This window comes from Anolis sagrei, chromosome 2, assembly GCF_037176765.1.
Source record: "Anolis sagrei isolate rAnoSag1 chromosome 2, rAnoSag1.mat, whole genome shotgun sequence".
NCBI lineage: Eukaryota > Metazoa > Chordata > Lepidosauria > Squamata > Dactyloidae > Anolis > Anolis sagrei.
In genome coordinates, this window is record NC_090022.1 from 152,728,791 (window position 1) to 152,746,084 (window position 17,294).

Below are 17,294 nucleotides of genomic sequence, written 5' to 3' on the forward strand. Positions count from 1 at the left end.
TCTCTCCCTCTCTCCCCATCTCTCTCTCTCTTGTGCGCGCGGCGGGGGGAATGCCGCTGGCAGGCTCCTACTGCCGCCGCCGCTGCCTCTTCCTCTTCTTCCTCTTCCTCCTCTTCTTCCTCCTCCTCGCTGGCGCCTCTCCAAGCGCAACTTCCCGCCAACTTCTTCTTCTTCTTCCTCCCGAGGCTCGGCTCTGAAGGCGACCCAGGGAAGGGCACCAACGGAGGGCCACCTTTCCTCCCTTTCTCCTCTACGTCTCTCTCTCTGTCGCGCGCCAGGACTTGGGACTCTCCTCGAGGAGCTGAGGAAGGGAGAAAGAAGAGGAAGGGGAAAAGAGGACCCGCGGATCAGACAAAAGGAAAGAAGAAGGCAACGCGAAGATGATGCGCCTGGGAAAGTAGCGCTGTGGAATACCTCGGACCGGCCTCTTCTTCCTTCTCCATGGCCTTTGCTAAGCCTGAACTAAGCTGAGAAAGCGACCCCAGACCCCGCCGAGGAGGAGGAGGAGGAGGACCCTTTTGCCCTCCCTTCCTCGGAGGATCTCTCTTTCCGCGCCTCTCTTGTCGCCGCCGGCTTGGAGAAGGAGCTCCCGCTTCTCTTTGCAAATCGCCCCGGGGGTTTGTTTATTGCTCTTCTTCTTTCTTCGCCTCTGGACCCGAAAGGACGCGTTTGAGGCTGTGGGAGGCCGGTCTTGAAGCCGGGTCTCGAGCGGCCGCCCAGATGGAAATACACTGTAAGCACGACCCCTTCGCCGCGATGCATAGTAAGTAGAGGCGGCGGGGCCGGCCGGGGCTTCTTTGCAACCCTTCGCACCCCTTTCGTGGGCAAGGAAGGAAGAAGGGAGGGAGGGAAAGGAGAGGAGGAGATCTCCAAAGGGCCCTGCTCTAGCGAAATCTGTGCTCTCTTCCACACAGATGAAAAAAACCCAATTTTGTGAAGTTCAGCTTGGCTTCATCTGCGTTGAACAGTCTATCACCTTTCATACAGCTGAATAAAATCCCACGTTTTCTGCTTTGAACTGGGATATATGGCAGTGTGGACTCAAATAACCCTATCTGCCTTGATCTTCTGAGTTATATGGCAGTGTGGAAGGGTCCTATAAAGCGCCAACCTTCCTGAAACTCAGCCGAAGGGAAATCTGGAGTGGAGAGACTTCACTTCCACTCCCTTGTGTGCCTATTTCATAGTAGCATCGCTACCACTATATAGTATAGAAGTAAAATTGTTCAAAAGGAAGTAGCCCTTCAATACAGCCCTATATCCCAGAATATCAAGGCAGGAAATTCCACATTGTTTGACTGTGAACTCAGACAACCCAGGGCTCTTCCACACTGCCCTATATCCCAGAATATCAGGGCAGGAAACCCCACATTGTCTGACTGTGAACTCAGACAACCTAGGGCCCTTCCACACAGCCCTATATCCCAGAACATCAAGGAAGAAAAATCCCACATTATCTGCTTTGAACTGCATTGGCAGTGTGGACTCAGATATCCCAGTTCAAAGCAGGTATTATGGGATTTTCTGCCTTGATGTTCTAGATTATATGGCTGTGTGGAAGGGCCCTATGAATGTTCTCAGAAGCCAAGACTTGAGTTTAAAAAGTATAGATATATTTCTCCTTGGGAAATAAACCAAACAGGGATGGAGATAGATAGATAGATAGATAGATAGATAGATAGATAGGCAAACTCAAGTCCTGGCTTCCGTTTCCTTCTCCAAGTGCTCCCTGCCTTGGGAAACAAACCAAACAGGGATATATAGTACCCCACAACCTCTGAGGATGCCTACCATAGATGTGGGCGAAATGTCAGGAGAGAATGCTTCTGGAATATGGCCAAACAGCCCAGAAAACTCACAGCAAACCAGGGATCTCTCTCTCTCTCTCTCCGTTTGGTTTATTTCCCAAGGAGATCCACTTTCGCACAGGCAAATCTTCAGGAGCTTTTCCCCTTATAATACACACACTTTTATTCTCTTCATTCATTCCTGTCTTTGAAATCCATGCCCCCCCCTCCATCCGCACGCCTTCTTCTTCCTGCCCCGACATCCCTCTCTCTTTTCTTCTCGGTGTTTCCAAAGTTCTGCTTGTCCCCACTTGACTTTTTATCCGCAATAGAATTGGTGCTGGAGCCCTCAGAGACCAAGGGCCCTTCCACACAGCCATATAACAGAGAATATCAAGTCAGGAAATCTCACAATATCTGTTTTGAACTGAGTGATAGGAGTCCACGCTGCTATATATCCCAGTTCAAAGCGGAAAATGTGGGATTTTATTCAGCTTGGCCTATGAGGACCAAGAAATACAACCAAGACCCCTTAGATTAGAAAACAAACAGTATGATTAAGTACTGAGTCCCTTCGAGAAGAGAGGGTGGGTTATAAATAAAGTATTATTTTTACTAATATTACAATTATTACAAATATTACAATTATTACAAATATTACAATTATTAATAAAGTATTATTACTATTAGTATTAATATTACTAATATTACAACTACTACTAATATTATAATGATTAATAAAGTATTACTATTATTACTAATATTACTATTATTACTAATATTACAATTATTAATAAAGTATTACTATTATTACTAATATTACTAATATTACTAATATTAGTAATATTACAATTCTTATTATTATTACTTTGGGGTGATTCCCTATGAGAAATTCAAAACTTGTGTTTTTGAAAATATTGTGTTCCCTCCAGTGATGTTTCAGAAAAAATAGTGGCCTTCCATTTAGAAAATAAATAAAACCTCCCTGTTCATTTCCTCCTCTAAATAATAATTAAAGTAAGGCCAATGTGTTTCAATCTCTGGAGGCTGCATAGGAGAAAGAGAGGGCCCTTCCATACAGCCCTATATCCCAGAATATCAAGGCAGAAAATCCCACAATATATACTTTGAACTGGTTTATCTGAGGGCCCTTCCACACAGCCTTATATAAAGGTAGAAAATCCCTGTGTTGACTCAGGTAACCCAATTCAAAGCAGTTATTGTGGGATTTTCTGTGTGGGAGGGCCCTGATTCCACACTCAGCTAATGTGGGGTGTCCTGCCTTGATATTCTGGGATATAAGGCTGTGTGGAAGGGCCCAAAGAGAGAGAGAGGGAGAAAGAGGAGCGTTGCATGGCTTGCATGTTGCCGGCACTTGGCTCTCTTTAACTTAACCAAGCCGGGTCTAATATGTGTTTGCTGGAGATTGGCTGTGCTTGAGAGGGCCGGAGGAGATTTCTCCATTAGCACAATGTTATGTGAAATGACATCTCCTCTCACGGCGAGTTAAACGCCGGATTAGATGCAGAGATTTCAAGGAAAAGATCGGGTAGAACTAATCGCATTTCCCCTTCTTCTGCGCGGCAGCCTTTTCAGCCAGGGCGGATTTTCTCCTCCAAATAGTGACTCATCGCGCCTCTCTCGGTCTCTTTTCTGCCTGCCTGTCCATCTAGCTGACCATTCACCCCCTCCACCTCTTCAAAATGATCTCCAGAAAGCATGTAAAGAGGGAGAAAAACGGGCGGGATGTCAACCTTCGCCGTTTCAAATTGGCCGGAAATGAGGAGCGAAACCCTTGTGTGTGTATTTGTGAGTGAGAGAGAGGAATAGGTTCACATTCAGGATGTCTTGCAAGTCCACACTGGCCTTTCAGAGCTGAAGCAGGCTTTACCATGATGACAATCCAGAGGATCTTTCTCTCCCTCTTTGGAGTCTCCTTTGTGCTAATCTGAAGGGAGACCCATGTGTGTGGAAGCTGCCAAGGGACGACCAGGGGCTTCCTCCATTAACCCAAATAATGATAAATCAATACCTTCTCCAGGAATTTCAGACCAGGGGCAAACACCCCCTCCCCCACCGCCTGGAAAGCAGCCCAGTGCTCTCAGGATCATGCACATGAAATCAGTCACTTTGTGGGTCTTGTTTCCCCAAAGTAGGAAGCTTTCCTGCCTTTTTTTCCTGTCCATTCAGAGCAATCTTTTCCCTCCTCCGACGCTTTTGTTTTGCATCAGCTTGACCAACTGACCTCTCCTATTAATTGAATCCTGGCTCCATAACATTCCTGGAAAAGTAGCCATAAGCTTCACATCCAATGTTACTTATATTTTATATCCTTTGGGGAGAAGGGCGGAATATAAATAAAGTGTATTATTATTGGGTTGTTGTGAGTTTTCCGGGCTGTATGACCATGTTCCAGAAGCATTCTCTCCTGACGTTTCGCCTACATCCATGGCAGGCACCCTCACAGCCTCTTAGGATGCCTGCGAAACGTCAGGAGAGAATGCTTCTGGAACGTGGCCATACAGCCCGGAAAACTCACAACAAACCAGCGATTCCGGCCATGAAAGCTTTAGACAATACATTGTTGGGTTGTTGTACGTTTTTTCGGGCTATATAGCCATGTTCTAGAGGCATTTTCTCCTGATGTTTCACCTGCATCTATGGCAAGCATCCTCAGAGGTAGTGAGGATGCCTGCCATGGATGCAGGCGAAACGTCAGGAGAGAATGCTTCTGGAACGTGGCCATACAGCCCGGAAAACTCACAACAACCCAGTGATTCCGGCCATGAAAGCCTTCGACAATACATTGTATTATTATTATTATTATTATTATTATTATTATTATTATTATTATAAACACAACAAGATGAGTCCACAGCAGACAAGATCACTCTGCTGGCTGTTGTATTGGATCACACGTTGGACACTTCCCAAGTGTCTAGGACTGTATGATGTATTGGCGAATAATGTGTGCAGATGGCAATTTTGTCAGCGCTGATTGTGTTTAAGTGCAGGCCAAGGTCTTTAGGCACCTCACCCAGTGTGCCGATCACCACTGGCACCACCTTGACTGGCTTGTGCCAGAGTCTTTGCAGTTCGATCTTTTTAAATTATTATTATTATTATTATTATTTTATATTATTATTTTATATTATTATTTTATATTATTATTATTATTATTATTATTATTATTATTATTATTATTATTATTGTATTCTATACCCTTAATTTATTTCATGGGGATCTGTTGTTTTTTAATTCACTCTGTATCAAGGCGATACTTTTGAGCTGGAGTGAGGCTGGATCTTCACTACCAAAAAATGCACTTATATCGTCCATTATATGCAGTTTGCACTATGCACCTACATTGACTATACTGTATAATGCAGGTCCAACTGCATTATTTGGTAGCCTGGATCCAGCCTGGCTTCTTGAAAGAAGGTAAACCAAGGTAGAAGGAAAGGCTCCAGGCTCCTTGCTTTCTTTCTGTTTGGGATGGCTTGTTGTGAATTTTCCGGGCTGTATGGCCATGTTCCAGAAGCATTATCTCCTGACATTTCGCCTGCATCTACGGCAGGCACCCTCACAACCTCTGAGGATGCTCCTGGAGCTTGGCCATACAGCCCGGAAAACTTAACAAACCAGCGAATCCGGCCATGAAAGCTTCATACATTATTATTATTATTATTATTATTATTATTATTATTATTATTGTATATCCTTAATTTATTTCATGGGGATCTGCTTTTTTAAAAAAATATTTGAGCTGGAATGAGGCTGGATCTTCACTGCCAAAGAATGCACTTATAATTGTCCATTATATGCAGTTTGAACTATGCACCTACACTGACTATATAATGCAGGTCCAACTGCATTATTTGGCAGCCTGGATCCAGCCTTGGAAAGCATGGCTTCTTGAAAGAAGGCAAACCAAAGTAGAAGGAAAGCCTTCTTGCTTCCTTTCTGTTTGGGAATGCAGCCCCCCTGCCGTGCTTGGTCGCCTAGGCAAAACAAACACACGTTTTGTCTCCTTTGCCCTGCCAAAAACTCCCACACAAACACATCCAGGAGGAAATCTTGATGCATGATAGGAAAAGGGGAAGGTGGGATGGAAGCCAGGAAAGAGGATTCCCCTCTCTGCCCGCCTCTAAGCCTTTCCCCTCTTCATTGTATACATTTGCTATTAGGGGCGAAAAACTACACTCCAGTTGCTGGCTTAGAAAGCACCCAGCCCTATATCCAAGAATATCAAGGCAGGAAATCCCACAATATCTGCTTTGAACTGGGTTATCTGTGTCCACACTCAGGGCCCTTCCCCACAGCCCTATATCAAGAATATCAAGGCAGAAAATCCCACAATATCTGCTTTGAACTGGGTTATCTGAGTCCACACTCAGGACCCTTCCACACAGCCCCATATCCCAGAAGATCAAGGCAAAAAATCCCACAATATCTGCTTTGAACTGAGTTATCTGAGCCCACACTCGGATATTGTGGGATTTTCTGCCTTGATCTTCTGGGATATAGGGCTGGGTGGAAGGGGTCTTCCAGGTTTTTCAATTGGCCCAAAGAATCAAGGGAAAGGAGTGTGTGAAAGGGGTCTTCCAGAAGTCTTATTCTCTAGAACCAGCCTCTATCCAAAGCGAGTGTCAAGGAAAACTTTTCTCGCCTTCCCCTCCTTTTCTAGTCAAGTTTTACTCACAACCTCTTGCCATAGATGCAGGCGAAACGTCAGGAGAGAATGCTTCTAGAACGTGACCATATAGCCCGAAAAACCTACAACAACCCAAAGTTTTACTTCTCCCGCCACTCAATTTGTTGATGAGGGAGAGGTATTGGGGGGAAAAGTTGAGGATTGAGAGAGTGAGCAAACTCGGTGACTCCTCCAAACTAGGAAGCCTTTGGGAGACTCGTGGCTCCCTTGTTTACAACTATCAGTCGTGACTTTCCTCCTCGGCGACGTCTCAGTAGCGAATGATTGTGTGTGTGTATATCTGTATGTAAGATATGATTGGGTCTCACACTGTAGAAGGGCACTCTTTTCGTTTTCATATACTGACCGTCAAAATCGCAGACCCCTTCCACACAGCTGAATAAAATCCCATATTATCTGCTTTGAACTGGGATATAGTGTGGACTCAGATAACCCAGTTCAAAGCAGATATTGTGGGATTTTCTGCCTTGATGTTCTGGGATATAGGCCTGTGTGGAAGGGCCCTCAGAAGATGAATTCTGCATTCAGACCTGAAATGGGCTCTGCCAGTTCCAGGTTGGCCTTAGATGAGGCCGAGGAGAAAGTTATAGCCAGGGACCTGTCATGAATGTCAAAGAGGTCTCATCATCATCATCATCATCATTGTTATTATTAGAAACACAACAAGATGAGTCCACAACAGACAAGATCACTCTGCTGGCTTATTATTATTATTATTATTATTATTATTATTATTATTTTACTGACACAAAAACACAGTATGTCACAGCAAATGAGATATATATGATTGATATAATATAATACGAGACATTATTATTATTATTATTACTACTACTAGCCGTCCCCTGCCACGCGTTGCTGTGGCCCAGTCTGTGTATATGTGCTTTGTATGTGTATATGCGTATATATGTGTATATATTTGTGTGTTTGTGTATATATGTGGTTTTGCGCATGCGTTGTAGTGTATTTTTTGTTTGTTTTTTTGGCTTTTTACATCTCTTCTGCTGTATTTTTCAGTGCTTTTATGAATGATGGTCACTCGTTGGAATGATAGGTGTATGGTGTCCAAATTTGGTGTCAATTCGTCCAGTGGTTTTTGAGTTATGTTAATCCCACAAACGAACATTACTTTTTTATTTATATTGATTACTATTGTATTGTTGAAGTCTTTCATGGTCGGAATCACTGGGTTGCTGTGAGTTTTCCGGGCTGTATGGCCATGTTCCAGAAGCATTCTCTCTTGACATTTCGGTCACATCTATGGCAGGCATCCTCAGAGGTTGTGAGGTCTCTTGGAAACTAGGAAAATTATACACACACACACACACACACACACATATAATTTGAGCAGTCATATGACCATTTCAATATATATATATATATATATATATATATATATATATATATATATCCTAGTTTCACACACATATATATACACACACACCACACTCTTCCTAGTTTCTCTCATATATATATATATATATATATATATATATAAATTTTCTTAGTTTCCTATATATATATATATATACACACACACACACACACACACACACACTATATATATATACTTCCTAGTTTCCAAGATCTATATCTCTATCTATCTATCTATCTATCTATCTATATAATTTTCGTAGTTTCCAAGAGAAACTATATATATCTCCACAGATACATAAACCTCATTTTACACACACTATATATAAACTTCCTAGTTTCCAATATATCTCTCTCTATCTCTCTATCTCTCTACCTACCTACCTATCTAATTTTCCTAGTTTTCAAGAGAAACTCCACAGATACATAAACCATCTTTTTTTTAGTTTCCCACAGACCTCACAACCTCTGAGGATGCCTGCCCTAGATGTGGGCGAAACTTCAGGAGAAAATACTTCTGGAACATGGCCATAAACTCGCAGCAACCCATTATTATTATTATTATTATTATTATTATTATTATTATTATTATTATTATTATTATTAAAGAAAATGATCATCACATCTAAACACACCGTATTAGAAATATATTCGTTTCAAAATACTGATACCAAGCTTCCAGGTGGGCGTTTCTCCTCTTCACTCCATCCTATTGGGAATCCCAGCTAGACCCATTGAATCAACGGGGTCGACTTAAGCGTTAAGCCAACGACAAGAGAGCCATTTAGAGGGCTCCTTCTCGTTGGGAGAACCAATAAGACTCAAGGCGCGAGTTTTCTAGCCTTTTCCATTTTCACACTTCTCTGTGGGAGAAACAAAACATTTCTCCCACAGAGGCGCTTCTTCCAATCTTCTCCCTCCCTTTTTGGCAAAACTTTTGTTTGGATTCCCCTCTGACAGCAGGAAAGACATCTCCACGTTTTTAAATGGACCACTTTCCCTCCAATGTTGAAGGATTAGTGACTCCCTTTCCGTCCCACAAATGTCGGAAAAGAGGAATGCCGTAAACCCACCGCTGCCTTTTTGTGCCAAGGAGGGGACCCCCTCCCCACCCTCACAGCCTTGGCACTTTCTCCAGCCAAAATGGCACCAGAGTCTCTTCCTGAGGGAGACCCCCCCCCCAAGCTGTTGGTTATGAGACAGTCATCTTTCTGGAGGGGAAAAAGCATCTCCGGATTCCCTGGTTGTGTACACATTGGATCCTTCCACACAGCCCTATATTTCAGAATATCAAGGCAGAAAATCCCACAATATTTGCTTTGAACTGGGTTATCTGAGGCCCCTTCCACACAGCTGAATCAAATCCCACATTTCCAGCTTTGAACTGGGATATATGGCAGTGTGGACTCAGATGACCCAGTTGTGGGATTTTCAGCCTTGATATTCTGGGTTATATGGCTGTGTGGAACGGCCCTGAGTCCACACTCGAATAGTGTGGGATTTTCTGTCTTGATATTCTGGGATACAGGGCTGTGTGGAGTTTTCCTAAAACACTGCCTCACCCAATCGGCTTCCTGGTTAGACTGGCCACTAGCCTAATGCTGGCTCATTTCCTCCTCCTCTGCTTCAACCTCAACCCACCTTGAATGATCCTCAATCCAAATTCAAGTAAACTCTCCTAACTGTTATACAGATGGTGCAGGAACCCACTGTTTACTTATTTTCCTTATACCTTGAGCCTGTGAATTAGGGTTGCAGCTATTAGGGTTCTGTGCAAATATCTGAGTGTGAGTGCCTAGGAATAATGGACTTTGTTGTCAAAATCAGTTCCTTAGAGAAGCTTCCCCTTCCGGTTACAAGTTATGTTCCCCTTTCCACTGCTCTCTCACACCTATTGATCAATCTTACACATTACTGTTAATGACAGTCATCATGTCCTGCTTCCACCTTTGTTGGCTTCACTGGTTAGGCTAGTTCCTTCTTAACTAGTCCAGGCAGCTCAATATTGTGAAGTTCAGCTTGGTTTCATATGCATTGAATAGTCTATATGAGTCTCAGCCAGGAAGGTGGAACTCTAGGACTTCATAACTTCTAGGGCCCTTCCACACAGCCATATAACCCAGAATATCAAGGCAAAATGTCCCACAATATCTGCTTTGAACTGGGATATCAGAGTCCACACTGCCATATATTCCAGTTCAAAGCAGATAATGTGGGGTTTTATTCAGCTGTGGGGAAGGGACTCCAGACTCTAGATATGATTCTTCAGCCACTCTTTCTTCTTGCTGCAGCAGAAACAAGAGAGATTTCATATAGCTAAGGCCCTTTCCACACAGCAGAATAAAATCTCACATTTTCTGCTTTGAACTGGAATATATGACAGTGTGGACACAAAGCAGGTATTGTGGGACTTTCTGGGTTATATGGCTGTGTGGAAGTGCCCTAAACAAGACATAAAGGCATACAGCCGCTTTGTTTAACTTCGTCCTCTTCCACAGCTGAATAAAATTCCACATTTTCTTCTTTGAGCTGGAATATATGTATGTATGTATGTATGTATTGCAGTGTGGATTCAGATAACCCAATTCAAAGCAGATATTGTGGGATTTTCTGCCTTGATATTCTAGGTCATATGGCTGTGTAGAAGGGCCTTTTGACTTTGCAATGTAATTTATTGTCTTGGAGGGTTTGCAGTTACACATAAAACACTTTCAGAAAACTCTGTTTCTCCATCCTACTATTAAGTATGATCCTTTAGTTTTCACACTCCTTCAATCCATCCATTTATCCAGCCTGGTCCAGTTTCAAGCTCCAAAGGAAGGCAGCACTAATTTAAATACAAACACACACACTTTGAGAGCAAAACATTATTTAGTTATAGCTAGTCAGCTGAAAGAAAGGAAAGGCTTAAAAAAAACCCCAAGGAACTTCATGAAGATGCTAGACTTTGCTGACTCAAACTGTCAAGGAGTTTAAGTGATTTGATGTTACTTCCAACAGTTTTAGGAGAGATATGCCAAGTCTGACAGCAATTTACCTATGGTAGAAGTATTGAAATTAAATTAAAAATGGTTTATACACCTAGCTATTAATTCGATATAGACACACTTTGGCTCATCACTCATTTTGGACAGTTCACGCCCTCTGTAAACAGAAATATTAGACTATTATTACTTTTGTTCAGTTCTTCGCAACGAGACTGATTATTTGAAATTATTTGTTTTCTGTACTTACACTTCTCTGCTTTAAGTCATTTGCTTGATTAACAATTTTAGGGTTAATTATATTTTCTCCGTTAGTGATTTTGTGTGCATTGATTTTAGCTAGTTAGTCACTATTCATCTAGTGCAAACCAATTCAACCTAGGCAGATGTTTCATCTTGCTAAAAGTGAACAGCGAAAATTCATACACAGAAAGAACAGTGAACCAAGTGGGTTGTTGTAGGTTTTTTCGGGCTATATGGCCATGGTCTAGAGGCATTCTCTCCTGACGTTTCACCTGCATCTATGGCAAGCATCCTCAGAGGTAGTGAGGATACTTGCCATAGATGCAGGCGAAATGTCAGGAGAGAATGCCTCTAGACCATGGTCATATAGCCTGAAAAAACCTGCAACAATCCAGTGATTCCAGCCATGAAAGCCTTCAACAATACAGTGTCCCAACTGTCTCTCAGGCCCCTTCCACACAGCTGAATAAAATCCCATGTTTTCTGCTTTGAACTGGAATATATGGCAGTGTGGATAACCCAGGTTAATGCTGATATTTTGGGATTTTCTGCTTTAATATTCTGGGTTATATGGCTGTGTGGAAGGACTTATTGGCTTTGAAAATTTTGCATGTTGCTGTAGACTACAAAAATTAGAAATTACTCCATATTTACATCCACTCACCCACATCAATCTGTCTATCTGTATAAGAAATATATTTGTGCAGAAATTTGTAATTAAATTGTGATTTTGAACCAACAACTGAATTCATTGGCACTTCCTGTACTTAGATCAAATGTGTTACATTTAGTCTTGTTTTCTGAAAGAGCAAGTAGTCTTTCCATTATTTTCCAAATACATTAAGGAAGCATCCTGATCATGTACGCATTTACATGGATTGACCTTCTCCCTAATTTTAGCTAAGAGTGCTAAAGCCCTTTAAAACTACTCTTTACACTATATGGTCCTCATTCACATTTTTTCATTACCAGATGATTTTGGGGCTGGCCTAAAAAGAACTTTTGAGAGATAGTTTTCCAAACCAGAGGCCTGATTCTCATGTCACTTTATCCTGGGCAATTACTGAAGTAATTAGAGTTACACAAGTGTCAAATTGGTATCAGTGTCAAATTAGATCTTGGTAAATAACTTAGCTTCTCCTCCTTTGAGTAAATAAACCATAGCCAGCATATTTTAGAAATGCCGAAAACTCTTGCCAAGAAGTTGCTCAATGGTAGAGACAAGAGAGACCCCAAGCAAAACAAGGCCGTGTCTCAGCATGTGCTCACTAGTCACAAAGATGTTTTTTTTCTCTGCTTGTTTTTGTTTTGTTTTTGTTTTCCCCCATATGTTTCAGGACATGGAGGAGTGAATCAGTTAGGGGGTGTTTTTGTGAATGGCCGGCCGCTCCCTGACGTAGTCCGCCAAAGGATTGTGGAACTTGCTCATCAAGGCGTGAGACCCTGCGACATTTCCAGGCAACTACGGGTCAGCCATGGCTGCGTCAGCAAAATCCTCGGCAGGTAAAAACAGATCAGTGAATCACTTTGATCCTTAAAGGGAAAATATCAGATGCTGTGTGTCTCTTATATGATCCTGTTACAAGAAACAGTTCAGCGGGTGACAGGGCAGAATTCTTGGAACATGGGAATACTTGGATCCTCAAAGCTAGGAAATGTTGTATAAATATAAACCTGAAAATAAATTATATTTAGTGATGTGCATTATATACTTCCCACTGAATTATAGCTGAAAAATCAGTGAGTCCTCTGGAATAGTAAAAAACAAAACAACCCAGCAACATTAAATACAAAACAAATTAGTAAAGTCCACAGCGGAGTCTAGAAATGGAAATGGAGATAGTTTGGGATGATATAAATTGTTATCATGTCACTGCTACTGTAATTTATAGAACAAGTTTTAATGTTTATGTTGGAAAGTGCTTACTGCATTTTTAAAGGTTGTATATTATTTGATGTCACGGCCTATGGCTGGTATAAACACCATTCATTAAATACAAGGAGTCCCTTTGCTTCTAACATTGCAATCCTACTCAGATGTAAGTCCAGTGTGTTTTGGTAAATCTGAGAAATATTCTGCTTTAGTACTTACGCTATGAATTGTACAGATGCACTCAAAAGAATTTAGCCTTTTAAAGAACACCAAAATCAAGCATACTTAACTCTGCATTGGATGACGACTGTAGAGTTTATCCTGATGCTTGTAAAAAAAAACAACAACCATGTAAATGAGATTAATTTCCAAGTAGAAAATTCAGATTACGGCAATGATGAATAATTCTGTTTCTCTGCTTTGTGTGTATCAACATGAATCACTTTGATTCTTGAGGACAAAACATTGGATGTTGTGTGTCTCTTATATGAGCCACAGTGCAGAGATGCACTAATCGATGTAGTAACCCTAAATAAACAAACAAATACCTTTAAATAACGAGGAAGATAATTTCAGACTGCATAGTACAACTTGACTTAGTTCAAGGAATGGTATAATTATAAGTGCATCATGTTTAAGACTATTTAGTGGTATTATAATGTTTCAAGCCCCCCCCCCAGTCTAAATATGCTAAAATAATACGAGTTGATATGTCACAATTGTAAGCAATTAGCTTTTCTAAATGTAGAATGTGTTAACCTGCTGTACTTCTGATGTATTCCCACTTATATAGAAAGACGATGCCATAATAAATCTGTTTGTTTTCGAGGCATCCCAGGATTCCTTCTTACCTTTTCTTTCCCTGCTCCAAAAGCATCTCTGGAAAAATCTGAATAGGCTTTTTTTTGTTTTCTCTTTCCATTGTAACTTAGAAAAGATTAGCGTTTTGCTGAGAAGTAAATCCCATTGGACACAGTCGGATTTATTTCTTAGTAAATGTTCATAGGACAGAACGGTTACATTTGTGCCACAATTTTTAAGAGGATATAAATATTTAAAATTTTACCGCTCGGACTATGTCTTGTGTAGGTCTGTTGACTTTTCAAAACGGTGCGTAATCCTATTTTAAAGACCAGTCGCTGGTTTTGAATGTCGACGATGTCCTTAGAAACTTTGAAATTTCACACCCATTAGAACAGAACCCTGAAAGCAATTTTTGCTAAACTACAATTTCTTTTTATAAGGAAATCACATTATATAAACTCCATTGGCTATGATTACAAATGCCTTGATTATTAAAATAGAAGCATATTCTCAGTGAAGCGGACTATTCTTCACTGTGAGCTGTTTTTGTGAATGTGTTTCATCTCTCTGTTCCTCGCAAAATCCTGAGAGCCAATAACAGATTGTAGACAAGGCCATCTATTCAATATAAGGGTATTAAATTGAATTGCTAGTGTTTTGATCTTGTGATGTGTGAAAAACAAGGCAGCACACTCCCGTTCAAATGTCCATTCACTCTGGTGGTGGTCAGGTGACTCTGACTATTCTAAAACCTCAGGAATGAAATGTCTAATTTTTCATAATAAAGGTAGATAGCAAACACAAGGAAAACGGTCATAAATATGAATACAATTGGAATTGTACAATTAGTACTTTTTCACATTTTATTTTTGTTGCCACAACTATTTTATACGATTTATGGAATTGTGTCTATGTGCTGTTTATTTCTAGTTATGGTCAGTCGTGTGACATTCTACCTTCTCTTTCCTTCCCTGCTCACAGTCACTCTGAAAAGTTACTAATTAAACTCATAAGCAGCCAACTCGTTTACCTACCAGAGAGAACATCTCAGAGTGTTACTTTTTCCGAATAGATTTGTCACTAGATGTGTTTGCATTACTAGGGAGCTAAGAATTGAGTTCCAGAGCTTTGTCATTTAAGTTGTCAACAATAAATTGGAATTTCATAGCTCATTATTTTCATAACTAATAATTACAGTTGGTAAAATGTCACTGTAATTGGAGAGTGTGCTCTCTCTCTCTCGCTCTCCGTGTCTTGCTCTTACATGCTCTCTTTCTGTGTGTCCAAAAATATCGGAAGTAAAAAAAAATCAGAGAGGAGTCACATACGAAGAAACTTGATTCTACAGAATCACTTCATTTGTGCTATCCAAATTAAACCTTGACATAAAATAAATAATAGCTGTGAACCATTCAAAGGCAAACACACTCAAAATTGATTTCCTTGGATAACAGTTCGGTGCCAGGTCACCTCAGTCATGGATGTGTAGCTGATGCCACTTGCAGATATAACTATTATCCAGCCTGTGTTGGCAATGTATTAAGAGTCACAAAAGAAGATTGTATATCTGTCTTGCTCAGACTATAGGCCTAAATTTGGAGTGTTCTGTTCAATATTGGACATTGCATTCTGGGAACAGTTGCCTCTTACAATGTATGTTAAATTACGAATGTGCAACACTTATTTTATGGTGGCTGTTGGTAACACAAAGGAAATGATTAGGTGTTGTATGCTCTGGTGAAAATTTGGAAATTTATCCATCATTGTCTCAGGGAAAATAATTATGCTGTTTTGGGTGTTGTTCAATAATTCTAGACCATTGGAATCAGACCCACTTATTCTGTAGGGGACTAGTAATGAATCTAATGTGAAATCCTGCTTAAAATATGGCAATTTAACTTACTAGAAATATGTATATATAATGCTCTCCAAATCACTTAACTCCTACCATCTTACAGAATTGTATAGCATTGGACAATGGCCTAAACAATGAACCATTAACCAGTAGGTCTCTGGATTAAGTCTCAATTTTGTGATGATTGTATTGTGTGCCTTAAGGAAAGCTGTACTGTCTCATTCTCAATTCTTTGCCTTCCTTTTGTAATATCGTAATAACAACATTGACCCATCTACAGGGTTGTTGTAAGAAGTGCAACATGGTAAGGCATGTGACATGTACCGAGATCCCTAAAACACAATATAACTGCTAAGGATGGTTAGTGAGTTCTCCCACCTAGCTGCATGGGCAATATCAATAAACATGATACAGCAATCCGTTATTGAGGGATAAAGAATATAAAAATAGGCACCACATCCATAATTTCCCCTTTAAAAACTACATTTAAAAATGTATATCCCTTTGAGGAATACGTTGGAAGAAAATGGACAAACAATAAAATACATAAATATTTTGTGTAAATACTGTGAGGTTAACAATGAGGTACAGTATTTATATGGACTTTGTTGTTGGCACAGTCACTAATGCTGAATCCAATCCAGTTCTGCTAACTGGCAATACAACGGTTTGAATGGAAGTTTTTTTTTTATTATCAACTAACCTAAGGTTAAATAGGCTCAATTAAAAAGAGGAAAATAATTCCATGAAGTCATTTAAATGACTATATGCATGCTTTTGATGTAAAATATGCATGATTAAGTGTTTTTTATTATAGTCATTGTATATATACCTAAACATTATAGTTAGATTAGGTTATATAATAGGAAATGTTGAGCCACAACAAACCCTGATTAACCGCATCACTAATATTTCTCAAGCAAGCCAGACATCAAGAACAAACAATTTCTTTAAACACTCTATGGCAATATCATAAAAATTGGAAGTATGAGTAAAATACATCTCACTGAAATCAACAGCAAAATCCAACTTCAGTTTAACAGTCTCTGAATCTAATTTCTGTGTTTTGCCATTCCACTTAACAAAGAATGTAAGGCCAAGACAACAAAGTGTCCAGAGGAGAAAAGCACCCAGACACAAATTTCAGTGTTGTTGTTGTTTTTAAATACAATCTCATGAACATCATGGACATTGGAGCACAGTTAAATGCTCTGTCCAAAACTCAGTTGTGTCCTGCTCACATAGGAACCAAAATATAAATTCACATTATTGCAATACTACATGTATGTGTATCTGGCTACATTGGGGTGGGGGTGGGGGATGGGGATGGACAGCATAGAACTATGATAATACTGGATAGAAGTGTTTTGATTGACTAATATATAGCAATAGATACAAACAACTGGATTTTCCTTGTTGGATCTCTTTGTTGAACTGCCACTGGTTTGCTACCGTGCTAGGCACAGTTTACAACAGCTGACTCAAAGGGTGCATACGGCCAGATATTATTCTAATGCAACCTCATTAATTGTATTGGTGCCTGTGTGGAAAAAAAGTGCTTGATAGATTCTGGTCGCAATTTTGCTACACTTTGCAATTGTAATTTCTTATAGAAAAGAATGGTCTGCAAAGCACAGCTGATTGATAATTCAGTGGTGAA

General features: G+C 40.4%; 1 protein-coding gene across 1 annotated transcript in view; it reads left to right on the forward strand.

Annotated features, from left to right (window-relative positions):
- The first annotated feature begins 286 nt into the window (after window positions 1–286).
- The window catches only part of PAX5 (paired box 5), a 280,289-nt gene continuing 263,281 nt past the window's right edge, over window positions 287–17,294 (forward strand). The window contains exons 1-2 of the mRNA XM_060763745.2: window positions 287–763; window positions 12,440–12,605. Coding sequence (XP_060619728.1) covers window positions 721–763; window positions 12,440–12,605 — 209 coding nt within the window. The 5' untranslated portion in view covers window positions 287–720. The remainder of the gene's footprint in view (window positions 764–12,439; window positions 12,606–17,294) is intronic.